Source organism: Micropterus dolomieu, linkage group LG12 (assembly GCF_021292245.1).
Source record: "Micropterus dolomieu isolate WLL.071019.BEF.003 ecotype Adirondacks linkage group LG12, ASM2129224v1, whole genome shotgun sequence".
Classification (NCBI taxonomy): Eukaryota; Metazoa; Chordata; class Actinopteri; order Centrarchiformes; family Centrarchidae; genus Micropterus; species Micropterus dolomieu.
The window spans coordinates 21596090-21609929 of NC_060161.1; the positions used below are offsets into that span (position 1 = coordinate 21596090).

Below are 13840 nucleotides of genomic sequence, written 5' to 3' on the forward strand. Positions count from 1 at the left end.
AACTTGCTTAAATGCCACTGCATGATTTCAAAACTGCATGAATGTCAATGAGGAAATTACTAGTATTATTGTCTTTGTCCCAGAGAAGACTCCCAAAGGATTGGATTTTATATAGCTTTTATTTTTTCGTATTCATACTTGTGTTACAGTAAGTAAGTGTGACATAGAAGTGGAACGACGTGTCCAATGAGATTAGACTCAGTGTCCTTGTGTCCATGTTAAAAATACATTTTTTGGTTATTTTTTATAGGTTACTTGTGATTTATGACTTTATGTTGAGATAACAGTGGAATTGTTTTAAAGGGTTTTTATTATTTAAACAGACATACCAGATATGCTCACAAGTCTTTAAGCTAGAGTTCAAGTCAAGTCTCAAGTCACTCGTGGTTATAATGAATGTTGTATCACCTGCTGCGTTCAGGCCAGGCTGCTTACAACACTGCATAGCTATAAGGGATAACTGTAACCTGTTTCTGACTTACAGAGCACAACAATGTAATGTGCAATGCAGCTTATAAACACCACCAACACCAATCGCAGACTCTCAAACCAGTGTAACATTAACTAAATAAAACTGTAATGTCAACATGACCAACAATAAACCTGTAACCTGTTTTTCACACAGCACAACCATGTAGCCTAATGTACAATGCATCTACAACTAATGACAGCTTATAAACTACTGTAAGTTAACACAGACTTTCAAACCAGTTTAACATTATAACTAAATAAAACTGTAACATTACATGATCAACACAATAAACTTGTAACCTGTTTGCAGCCGACGTTAATAATTAACGCTGATGGCAGCCAGCGGGACGTAAATGGTTACGTTAATCGATCACCACAAGTTTGGCAATCTAACAAACGCTCATTCATCTTTTCATTAGGAACGACAGTCAGAGTTAACGTCTCGTAGGTCGTAGCTAAAGCAAGAAACAAGCTAACGTTAGATGGCCAATGCTGAGCTAAACATGTTTACTCACTTGAGGTTACTAACCTATTTTGCGTTCAGCGCTTCTTTCTTTGGGCCTTGTATGAAATTTTAAAACCAAAGTTTGTGATGAATGGCACAGTAGCTGAAGGTGTTTGTCCTTTCTATGGTGTGGCCGCGCGCATCAGATACGTAGTACATGTTAGGTAGGTAGGGTAAAGGTAACGCAGGGAGGGGAAAAATAAACACTGTTCACGAGTCCGAGTCAAGTCTGAAGTCTTTTGAGGATGAGTCTCAAGTGAAGTCTTAAGTCACTGTGTGTGCTGCGATTTAAGTCAGACTCGAGTCCGAGTCTCAAACTCAGGTCCCCATCTCTGTTGGGTGTGTATAATGGCTCTATGACACATTGATCCCTATCAAATCTGTTGAGCCCACTTATAAAGGCAGACCAGATCAAGAGAAAGCAAACACAACCACCCACTTCTACCTTTTTTCCTCTCTTTTTCTTTCTCTGGTGCACACACGTACTTCTCCACTGGCCTAGCCCTTTTAGGCTGGCGCACTCTCTGTGTCTGTCACACTTCCTCTTCTACACCGCTCTGCAAAAAACTCTAACAGCAAATTCACACATCCTTTGTGGAGCAGCACACATGTTCACACGTATACACACCACACACTCCCACACAGACACACACACAAGCCAGTAAAGCCGCAATAAAACCAGCCCAAGCGTTTCTGTTGCGAATCCTAATCCACTTTTCCACTTAGCTGGCGAGTATACCTCTTCCTTACTTCCCCCCTCATTCTGTCGTTCTCTCTACATATCCATCCCTCTTTTCTCCACGAGAAAACAATACAAGGAGGCTGATCTGCGTAAATGCTGATGCAGGTGGAAACTTAGCTGTTTGGAGGCTCAGTTTATGGTGCTTTAAGGCCTTCTCTTTAAGAGGAAGCCAAAAAACAGGAGCTTTTTTTGTCAGAGCAATAAACCATGAACCACATACTGGCAGAGAAGGCCTTAGAACCAACCTGCTTACACCTGAGATCGATAAGACTTCCCCCTTAGGCATTTTTACTTATAGTGCTGTCTTACGGATGGTCAAAAGGTCAGGAATATATGGGCTCTTTCAGGTTCAGTGGATTTGGCCAATGAAGTATGCTATGTACCATGTTTAACAGAATTACAGATGCAGCTATTGTAGTTGTCCACTTATCACTGAATGGCTGCAAACTTAACAGAAAAACAGGTAATCACAAATAGAAAAACAAATTCAAAGTCAAAACTAGATTTACTTCTTGATGTGTTACTTGTTCACACTATGCTGCTGGCAGGATATAGTACATCTAAAAGATATGCTAGTTGTTCGTTGCTAGCTAATTTTATGATAGCTAACGCAGCTAACAGAACATAACAATGCTAGCGCTGACAAAAATCACTGTCTCTAGAATTCAATGTCAGTGATTCTCAAAGTTGGGTCCCCATTTTTTGTTATAATTCCATCCATAAGTAACACAATGACAGAATGAATGAATGCTGGGGTCATGGGTTTCACACACTTTCTGTAACATCCTATCGGATGGGGCAAAATCTTATCAAATGGGGGGTCCACGGTCTAATTTGTGTCAGTTTAGGGTTCCTTGATGTGAAAAAGTTTGAGAACCTAAGTGAGCATGCAGCTGAAGAATATCAGAGTTTTACTAATATAATCAGTGTGTATGAGGCAGCACTTTGTGACACACAGTTACTGAAAAACTAACCCTAAATTTAATATTGAGGATAACTTGACAAGGGCAATGAGAGAGTTGCCAAGTGGTAGATCTACTGTACTGCACAACATCTACTCTGCGTGTTTACAGAGAAAAGTAGTCAAGACACGTACAGGTGCATACCACTGTAGTTAACAAGCAAACAAGTTTGGCATATGGTTGGAAAAGAACATAAAGTCAGCGTATAATCCAAGGCAGTGTATTTTCTCCTCCTTAGACAAGTACTTGTGTAAAGACGTGATACTCAATGGCCAGTAAGAAGACACAACTCCTAATTGTTAATGTATGAATAAAAAAAATAATACTGGCTGAATATCTCAAAACAACAGGTTCTCTATAAAATAAATTTTGTGTGTCTACATGAAAGTCGCACCTGGTTGAGCTGCTCCCGGTTATGAAAGCCCTCCAGGATCCTCCGGTACTTCCTTTCCCTGTACTTCCTGCGGATGAAAGTGGCACGCTGCTCTGCTGAAGCCCCACTGTAGAGCTCTTCCTCCAAGGGAAGATTAGCAGCCCAAAAACTGTTGGCATTCTTGTTCCCCACCTCCAAGAAGAGCTGATGTGATAAGGAACATGGAGAGGGAGACAAACGCAGATGAGAATTACTGATAGAACCATTAGTAGGATTTGAAATTTACATTTGCCCAACCCCAAACTGGCGTATATTTCCTCTTGGCAAGCATACTTGTTGATTATTTTTTCAGATGAAGGTCTATCAAACCAACTTCAGTGTACATAAACTCCATCCATTGGGTCAGAGTAAGCAAATGATTACAACAGCAGTACAGTTAGTTTTTTTTTCACCCTGTAAAAATTAGCTGATGACGACATACCTGACGACATATATTTGTACATGCATATATGCACAGTTGAGGATTACCTTTAAGATTTCTCTGGGGCAATATATGTATTATATATTGCACTGTCACAGTCAAATGAAGGAATAAAATTAAACAAAATAAATATGCAGCATAGAAAAAGTTAAAGCTGGGGTAGGCAATTTATTTCAGAAGCACTTTTTCTTATATTTGTTGATTTTTTTTTCTCTTTGCATCCCGACAGCAAGAAATAAACCAAATGCTCTATTACAAAAATGAAAAGAAATCCCGTATCTGTGCCTGTCGCTGGACTGTAATAAGCACGGTCAATCATTTCGGTCTGAATGAAATGACTGGCTGGCCTGCTTACCTGTCTACATGCGCACACTCTGCCAGTGCTTATTCCGCATGAAAATGTGAAGGGAGGCCTGAAGGGACCAGATGGGATTTTTTTTCCAGGTTGGATACTTTACTTATCAGGTCTTCACTTGGTATTTTACTTTAGTTTATAAGCCCTTAGAAGGCAAGCAAAAACTAAAGTTAATTTTAAGACTACTACAAATCCAGTTGAAACAATGTTGAAAAAGGCATAAGTGATCAAATAGGACTCATGTTTAACCCCTTTGACACTGCTTTGGATTATATATAGTGGAAAAAAAATGTCATAAGCAGTTAGAATTTATTGTTGTTCAAACTCATAAGGAAAACAGCATACAGTACCTCCACTAGCGCATTGCTCCAGATACTGCTGTCCAACTTCAAGCTCCGCACTTTTGAAATGCTTGGGCCAAGAGAACGGTGCTGCCCTGGTACACAGGAAGACACAGTCATCAGCATGACTTCACAAATACACAAACGTACACTCAGAAATTCGTACAACCCTTGGGTTTATGAAACATTTCTCAATTATATATCAAAAATTCACAGCTGTCAAACCACGCTTTTAGTCCCTGAAAAAAAATAATAATAAAAATTAAGACATATGCGCAGAAATCTCCATAGTGTGCACCTAAACACATTTCAGTGATGGAATAAACAATAAACAGGCAGTTAAAAGATGGAGAAACAGAGCATGACTGGAAGCTCATTCTCTCACTCACAACAGACATATTTAGTCCCCTCAGCACTCCTAATTGGAAATGAAAGCACAGAACGAGGGCCATTAATTGCTAATGAATCATGAGTAATTCATTTTGTTTGTGGGTCGGCCTGTTTATTTGGGTGAATGAGAGGCTTCTGGGGTTGCTTGTGGCCAAAGACAGAGCATACATGCATAATACATCTGGCAGAAACACGCTGTATGTGAGAATGTGAATTATTGTCCTGTGTGTAAAGACGGATAATTTTAGATTTGGCATGATCTCATTACTGTCTTCTATGCTCAAGTAGAGCAACTGTGAATAAAAATGTGGGGCTATTAGCTGTGGAAAGGCCGTCTTGACACAGATCTAGAGAGCACAGAATCCTTAAATTATTTGTCTATTAAGATATCAAAAGAAGCAAATAATTTCTGATAACTAGTGTTCATTCTTTACTCTACCTAATTTATTAAGAATGCTGGTGTAATGTCTATACTGAGCAGAACAAACCATAACAATGGAGTCTTATATTTATATATATTATTTTCTCCCAGTGTTACACATCGCAAATAATTTCTGTAAAAACATGGACAGATTTAATGTTAAAGCTGTGAGCTCTTCATCCTTAGCTGTATTGCCTTTTAAATATGACACTAGGACCAATTAACTGATGGGTCTAATTGCTCCCAGACTGGATTTTGAGTGTGATATGCCAGGCCACATCCTATTGTGGTCAGGCTTGATGTGATCAAATGGTGAACATATTAAGGACAAAGAACAGTCCCAGCTTTCCCAGTTCTGAACCCACATAAATTTAATCAGCACCAATAACTTATGTAATAATTTAATTTCAAATGTTGTTGCATATCCAAACTGGAATATTCTGAAGGCAGTATGTTAAACTATTGGGATTATTGGGAGCTAGCAATATGTACAGGTGTGTGCTGTCGGCACAGCTATACAAATGTGGACTGTATGGTCGCATAATTTAGCTGAATGTAAGCATGTATAATGAAAAAAAGATTGGACCAAGTACTGAACCCTCATTTGTATGCATTGTTTTTAGTGCCTTTTTTTAAAGAGACGGGATAGTGTCTAGAAATGGAGGAGAGGCGGGGGGGCAACACCCAGCAAAAGACCACAGGGTGGACTCCAAACCTGGGCCACTGAAATGAGGGGTTAGCCTTGTTCATGGGGAGCAAGCTCTACCAAGTGAGCTAAACGCACCCCTATGTTTGATTTTTAGCACAATGTAAAGCACCTTGTAGTGTTATTTTTCATCAAAGGCACTATAGCATTGTGCTATCAATTGTTTCGAAATATAAATTGAGGGGGCATCACTTACATCAGCACTTTTTCTGAGGTTGTTTGACTTTTACTACTGCAGTTGGAGCATGAGCAACATCTGATGTACAACCTCCTTAAGGACGGTTGAAATGGTTGAAATTGGAACTTTCTGAATTATCTAGTTTGAAAACATTACGTTTGATTAGGGAGAGAAGCACGATATACTAGTGTCACCCAGAATGTTGTTCCTAATTTTCTAATAAAATAATTTAGCACACTCCACATTTTAACAAAGATCTAGGAGCAATTGAGTCTGCTGGTTGAAACTGATTCAATAGTTGGTTAATTAAAAAAAATCTTATTATATATTGCTTCTGTCCATGCTGGTCTGTTCTCATTGATACCATGTTAGCTGAGCTCTGGGATTACTTTTAGGGGTTTCCTTCTTACCCAAGGTTACTTTTTAAATATTTTGTGGGAAAAGTATGGATGCATTAGTCTTTTCAGACTTACGTTTAAATCTGGTTTGGGCAAAAGTAACCTCGCTGTCTTACTAAGACATATAGCACCACAGGACCATTTTCACTTGTGTAAGGGTAATGAAGCTGAAGAAGTGTGCATGCATGCATGCCAGTTTCATGGTGTGAACTTCCCATATAAATTGCCTGTTGAAAGTGTCTTCATCTTTCCGTTGGAACCAAAACAACACAATAAAAGGGCATTCCCATCCCACCAGCTTTCACACAAAAATTGCCCAACCCGCCAAGAATTTCAGGCCCCAATTAAAAACTTTCCCAGCTCATGGACCACTTTCTCCAACACCCTGTACTTGTGTGCCATTTTCACCTCACTCTCACTCAACGACGGGTCAGAAGGAAACAAAGCAAAGCAATGAGCACTGCATGTGTGGGTTACCATGGCAACTGTTGCAAGCAGACGTGTCCACAAGTTGCATCCTGGTTTAAGGGAGCTTGTTGCAATTACATGTGTGGAGAGGGGGCCTCCCGGTCTTTGGAGCAATGTCATTTTCTTTGGTTGGATGCGTTGCACAGTGGGAGGAAGGGAAAAGTGGGAACAAAAGGAACAGTGTAGGAAGAGAGACACCTTCAGTTATTGGGGAGGTAAAGTTACCGAGGAATGTGGATTTCACCAGTTCAGGTGTTGGGCCAAGGGCTTATGTCTTGGATTAACACATTAAAGAGAAACCAACAGGAGTAGGAATGAATCATTAAAACTGCACTACCCAATATTTTTTATTATTATTAAAGGGGATCTATTATACTTTTCCATATTTTCTGGCATATCTATAATGTTACAAGGCCAGATGTTCATGTTAACATGGCAAAAGTTTCAAATAATGATGAAAAAGAATTTAAAATAAATCCCTGTAAACCAGAACCTGAGAGTTCCCCCTGTTCTGAACACTCAGGTTTTTTCTACTAGTGGCTCGGTATGATGTCATACAGTTTTTCATTTATTGCAGTTTGAGCAAGGTCTTCTTGTCACAAGGACAACTCAGAATATGTTTCATATGATGAAAACTTGAGCACAAAAAGTGAGCACTTCTCCTAATAATCCATCCACCTCACAGGTGTGGCAAATCAAGATGCTGACCGGCCTCACAACCGCAGACCACGTGTAACCACACCAGCCCAGGACCTCTATATCCAGCATCTTCACCTCCAAGATCGTCTGAGACCAGCCACCCGGACATCTGCTGCAGGGAAGCTCATCTGCATGCTCGTCATCCTCATCGGGGTCTTGACCTGACTGCAACTTCGCACAGCCATTGAAGAGGAGTGGACCAACATTCCCCAGGCCACAATCAACAACATGATCAACTCTATACGAAGGAGATGTGTTGCACTGCCTGAGGCAAACGGGAGAAATAGGCCTTTTGTGTACATAGAGAAAGTCTTAGATCTTTGAGTTCAGCTCATGATGAATGGGGGCAAAAACAAAGTGTTTATAATTTTGTTCAGTGTATATATTTTCACCCAGGTTTTTGTATGATAGTGTTTTTGATCAGATTCACCTGTTTTCATCTTCTTTCATAAAACGGGAAATAATAATTGTTCCAGTCTGCGCAAGCAAAGGCAAAATATGAATAGTCTGTAGCTTCACATCAAACAGTGAAACTACAGAGTATTCAAATTCATTCTCTCTTGGCACAAAAAGAGGAAAGGCAATGTTGGATCATTTTCACCAATAGCCTTCTCATTACTTTTTTCCCCTCTTTCTCTTGTTCAGCATTTCTCTTTATTGTCCATGACATGAGAGCACTAATTAAAAGTGCGAGCAGCCATTGGTATTCCAAATGGACCACCACCTAATTTAAGAAGAGCACTGTGTGAGGACATCTTCCTCATTGCAGATATTCACCAGCTCTCTCTCCCAGTGTGTCGACAAAATGTAATATTAAACACTCCTGCAAATGAAATCATTTAAGGGTGTTTGAAAAGGGATGTGGGATATCTGATGCATACCAATTACATGGGCTCTGTGGGGGAGAGGTGAAGAATCACATTAAAACTTACAATTCTGGGAGAAATCTCATGCCTGGAGAAGATCTCTTTTTTTTGTGTCGGTGTGGGTGTGGGTGTGGGTGTGGGTGTGGGGGGGGTACAGGACCGCGAAAAATGAAACTACACACCAACCAGATATCCCTCTGCATTAAGCGTGCTGCTTCTCACTAATCATGTTTACCGGGTCAAGAAGCAGTTTGGGATCCCCCAAGTTCTCGCCTGTGGCTTAATCTTTGTTGTCATTTCATCTGAGCCATCCAGCATTGCCAAATAGATTAGAGAGTCCTGAGGCCAGACGCCAACTCCCATAAGTGGCTTATCACCTGGGAACTCATTCCAAAGGCGCCTCTGGGTCAGAGTACATACTCACACAGACACAAACAAACACCAGGCCACACATAAAGATTAAGAATTAAGTGCTAACAAGCTTTTTCTTTTTTTTTTTACTTTAGCATATCTTGACTCTTCTTCAAAATGTTTCATATGCTGCATAGTCTTTCTTTTTGGTTCTCTCTATAAAGGTTTTGCTATGAAAGAGAGGAGTAAACAAAATTGATTAGTATATCCAAGATGTGTGTTTGTCTTCATAACTGGTTCACAAACCTCTTTGGCTTATGACCCTTCATAGCCAGGCAGTTCTTACTTCTGATCCCCTGTCACAGGCTGCACACATAGTATGTCTGTGAGTTGTGAGCAGTTCAAGTAAAGAATGATTTTCCCTGTGCTAATTATTTAATTTTAAAATAAGGAGTAGTAAAACTATCCAAAGAAAGATGCATAGAGTGGAGATAAGTTTTTTTAAAAGCATAGCATAGCGTAAATTCAGGCAGGCAAGTCAAGCTCAGCTCACAATCCCAGCACATTAGCTGATAGCAGCCTTCTTAAAGCCAGCCACATCAGGTGACAGCTCAGCTGATTCCTCTCTTGGCATTCATTGGCTAATTCCATACAAAGCGCCTTATTTAAGCTGCTACAGCCTGGCTGCCCTCTGCAAGCAGCTCATAACCCACCGCCACCCCAGCTCCACCTTTCAGGCCGTATGGATTATTCACGTAGTTGGTATTAATGCCTGTTCTGTACCAGGGAGTCTTTACTGCTGCTCTCTGCCTCAGGCTTTCCACGCAGGTACGTGGAAGGGCGGGGAGGTGCTTCCACATTCACTTGCCAACACAGTACTTTATGGCTCTGTAATTTCTTAATAATTTCTTGTGATTAATTAAGAGTAAATAGTACTGTATAGACATGTGGTTCAATTAGCACACTTGAATTAAACAATAATTAATTGCAACTTAAAAGCTTGTAGCATAATCTAAAGTCTAGTCAGTACAGCAGGTCAGCTGAATGTGGATTTTTTATTTTTTTTTTTACAAGCAACCCCAATAAAACATGCAGAATAAGAATAAGGTTAAGAAGTTTTAAATAATGAATGATTATTTACTTGGGTTTCAATTCCCTTGGAAACCAAAAACTGCATGCCTATGCAAACCTAACGCAAATAAATAAATCCTACCCAAAATTACAGTCTCAGTACTTTGTCCCTATTTTTCCTATTTTTCCTTTAATTAGTACAAAATTACATTGTTTTTTCCAGGAAACGTTCCAAGAAATAATTACAACAACAATTACAATAATAAATTTCAGAGATATAAAATAAAGTGTTGCATTTTTTTCTTCTTGTTTTACAGCTTTGTTAGTCACTGTGCAACTTGGGATACCCTGATAGGGAACCATCACTTTAGGATCTTTGAAAAAAACGTGTTTTGACATGCTTCTTGCTTTCATTCACATAATTCTGTGTGTGTGTGTGGGGGGGGGGGGAGTTTGGGGGGGGGGTATCAGAGTGCACCTGCATGCAGCGCGTGTGTCTGTATCAGAGAGCCGAGGGATGCCAGGAGTAAAGCAGCATATGTGTGTCCCTTACCTGCACACTTCTTACAGACGACCACGCCCAGATTCACAGACGCCCACTCCGGCTGTGGGGCACGGCAGTCGGCACAGCTCCTGTTGGCCTTGTTGAACCAGATCTTCTCTGCCACTTCATAGTCAGAGAGTGTCTCAGCGATCGATTCTTGGACTGCTTCAATCCACTCTTCCTTCTCCCGTTCTGACTCGGCCGTGAAGCTGCAACAATTGATTTTTTGCCCCCACCCCAACACATGCCTCACTGTTATTGATTTGATTTGAGAGAGCAATTAAACAGCAGAATAACAGGGGGGTGCAATATTTGGAAAGACTTTGGGGGGTTGCTGAGTGTGTATGCCTATGTGTGATTGCAATAGATTTGGTGAAATTGATAGGGGAGTGGGAAGAGGGGCCAACTGGGCAAGTATATCAGTCTGCCTCACCTGGCACCTCTAAAATCTATAAAGTGTTAAAGTAGGATATTTTATCAGGATATTATTTTTATATTTGACTAAAGGAAATGGTGACAAGACTTCATAGATGATAGATAGAACACATGTACATTTTTCTTTTATTCTGTTTAACACTCTTGTTCCATCAGAACTTGCATCAAGGGCTCCATCAATGTGAAAGTGAGAAAATGAAAAAACTAGTGCTGGGCATGATTTTCTGCAATTAATCACATAGTTATGCGCAAATTGAATAATGAATTCTAAAGTAGTGTATTGTGCGCGTTTAATTTAAATGTACAGCTATATACACAAAAGTGCAATAACATGTGGTTTGCAAACAATTTAAACAAATAATGTGATTTTTAACCAGCAGTATTCCCTTTACACAGTATCTTTTATCTAGCTTGTTAAAACAAGTTAGTCCAGAGCCACAATCATAACAGGCACCTTCCGAGCAACAGGTTAACATATATAAATCGTTATTGTATCAGCAGAAACGTTTTTCTTTTATCAGGGAGCAGCATAAACAGTCTGTGTTCAGTACCAAGTGTCTCTGTTAGATTGAGGTGAAGTGGTTGAGCACAAGGCATAGCAACAATCAGGTGCGTTCCCGTCACACACACGCCCGCCCGCTGGTAAAGTTGAATTGTCTTGAACTTTTTTTACGCGACGCGCAGCACAAATCATTGGCAGAGAGACTGATCTTCGATGTTTGTGAGTTTCTAGAATCTATTACTGTTTACTAAATAGTTATCAGGACATCAACAGGAGGGAATTTGCATGGCAGAGCATCCCCGCAAAACTAGACGTAGGCCTATCAGGAAAAGTTATGTAGCCTTTAATTTTAACTTACGTTAAATAGGCCACAGCTGTGTAGTGCACAAAAGTCGTTGTCATGGTTACTATCCATAGATCGCCTGCAGTTTACTCACGGAACGCTTGTCTCCTGTTCACCTGAGGAGCTCGGAGCAATCCCGCGGGGCCAAGCGACTACGTTGTGATTTTTCCCCAATACTAATCAGCATGGAGTGCGTAGCTATCCACTTCGCTATTACATTTGATCGCTTGTCATGCTTTTGTTTATCTACTTCTCCCACACGCTGCAGCCAACATAGTCTGCCGAAGCCTCCCTCCGTTGCTTGTTTGGGTGGGTGATCCTGCAGGCTGATCAACATCCCACCCCTCCTGTGACCCATGGTTTGACTGTATGTGTATTCAGAGCCAGTGAGCTTTTAAAATAATAATAATAAAAACTGCATTAACGCGATAATAATGCGTTAATGTGCCCAGCCCTGGAGAAAAGTAAAGCACTGTGTTATCAGTCAGTAAATGTCTAAAAGCATTCCCACATGAAGGTAATTTGTCACTCACAAGAAAATGTAATTAATAGTGAGTGAGACTGTACTTCACCCTTATGCCAGCAATTATACTATATGGCAAAAATTATTAATACAAATCTTACGGCCACAACACACAATAAAAAGTTTCCTGAATTATTTGAATTTCTTGTGTCTATGAGTTGGAGGACACGGGCACTGTCTGGATTCTTACTGCACCAAGTGGTCGAAACCCAACTTATTATTATACAATTACAGAGGCTACTTTGTGTTAGTCGAAATTCAGATGGGATTGTTTTCAAAAGAAAGATGCATCTTTGTGTGTGATAATCTTTTCTTTCTTCCAGCAGCCCTGCTGTCATAGCAATAATTTCCCTGTCTTCGGTCTTTGAAATGCCGATGTCAAAAGCCAATGAGAAACCTAGTGATGTGTGTGCTGTACATAACAAAGAATTCGACTTTCTCCAGGAGAAATCTAGCTTGGAAGACCAGGCTTCTCCAGTCCCTTACCCTGATTACAGACTTATACACATATACATGATATACATACATACATGAAATTTTTGAAACCAGGTTATTGCAGAAAGCTGACTGTAACTAAGTAATTAAGCGCATGTAAACACTCAATGCTATTTTAGTCAGGCTATTTGCCTGACCTCGCTGATGCTGTTGTGGCTGAATGGGAGCCAATCACTGCAGCTCTTCCCAGAACAGTGAAGGCAGTAATGCTCAGGAGTCCACATATCTTTGGCCATACAGTGAATACTGGAAGAGCAGGTTAAGTCATCTGTCATCTCATCTACTGATTGAACACAGAATTGAATACAAAGTTGGGAGGTGAGGAAACATCCACGATATGAAAGAAATAAAATATTTATACTGTATATCAGGGGTATTCAATTAGATTTCAAAGAGGTCTAGTTAGAGAAAATTTCCTGAAGCAAAGGTCCGGAACATCAAAACGACGAACTTGCGTTATCATTCAGTACTATAACCTATAGTTGTATCAACACATGTTTTTAGTCAACAACGGACTGTCAAATCAAATAATATTTCAGTTTTCACATCAAACTGGAAGGATAATAAATAATAACTATTCAAATAATAAATTCTAAATTTAAGTAAACTAAATTAAAGTGCCTAATTTTTAGAAAAAATGTAGTAAAAAGTGTAGCTTGAAGTGATGAAGTGTAGTCTTAACCAATTTTATAATAAACACTCAACACATCATAACAAATGAACAGCTGTAATGCCTCCTCTTCTCTTTCATTTCCTCTTACAGAGCTACCACTTTCCAACTTTCTGTTGTTCAGTGAGAAACGTGAGCTCCAGCTAGCATCTAGATCTATGAGATATTCTGGTTTTGAACTGCCCGTGGGAGGAATGTACATGTAAAAATCTGTACATTCTTGATTAAAAGTCATGTGAAATCTCTTTTATCTTTCGTCTCCTCAATTCGGGTGTGTTTCCAAAACGTCTCTGGTGAATCTCGCGGACTCGACTCGCAAGCATCGGTATGCACAGATTTGATTGGCTGAGCAGCGTCACATGAGACGATTGGAGCACATGCGATTGGTCTTTGAGTTTCCTGGTCCTCTAAACCAGTACAGTAAATGCTAGAAAAGCTGCGCGGGTTAAAATAGAAACGCTCCGTCACGAGGTAGTAAGTCTCAATAATAAATGGGCTGTAGGTCGGCGGTCCGGAGAGGACGGCGGCTGGGTCCGGATCCGGACCGCGG

General features: G+C 40.2%; 1 protein-coding gene across 1 annotated transcript in view; it reads right to left on the reverse strand.

Moving 5' to 3' along the window:
• Positions 1 to 13840, reverse strand: part of arap2 (ArfGAP with RhoGAP domain, ankyrin repeat and PH domain 2) — a 133188-nt gene that overhangs the window by 64856 nt on the left and 54492 nt on the right. The window contains exons 11-13 of the mRNA XM_046064553.1: positions 10332 to 10531; positions 4240 to 4325; positions 3075 to 3257 (exon numbers count right to left, since the gene is read on the reverse strand). Coding sequence (XP_045920509.1) covers positions 3075 to 3257; positions 4240 to 4325; positions 10332 to 10531 — 469 coding nt within the window. The remainder of the gene's footprint in view (positions 1 to 3074; positions 3258 to 4239; positions 4326 to 10331; positions 10532 to 13840) is intronic.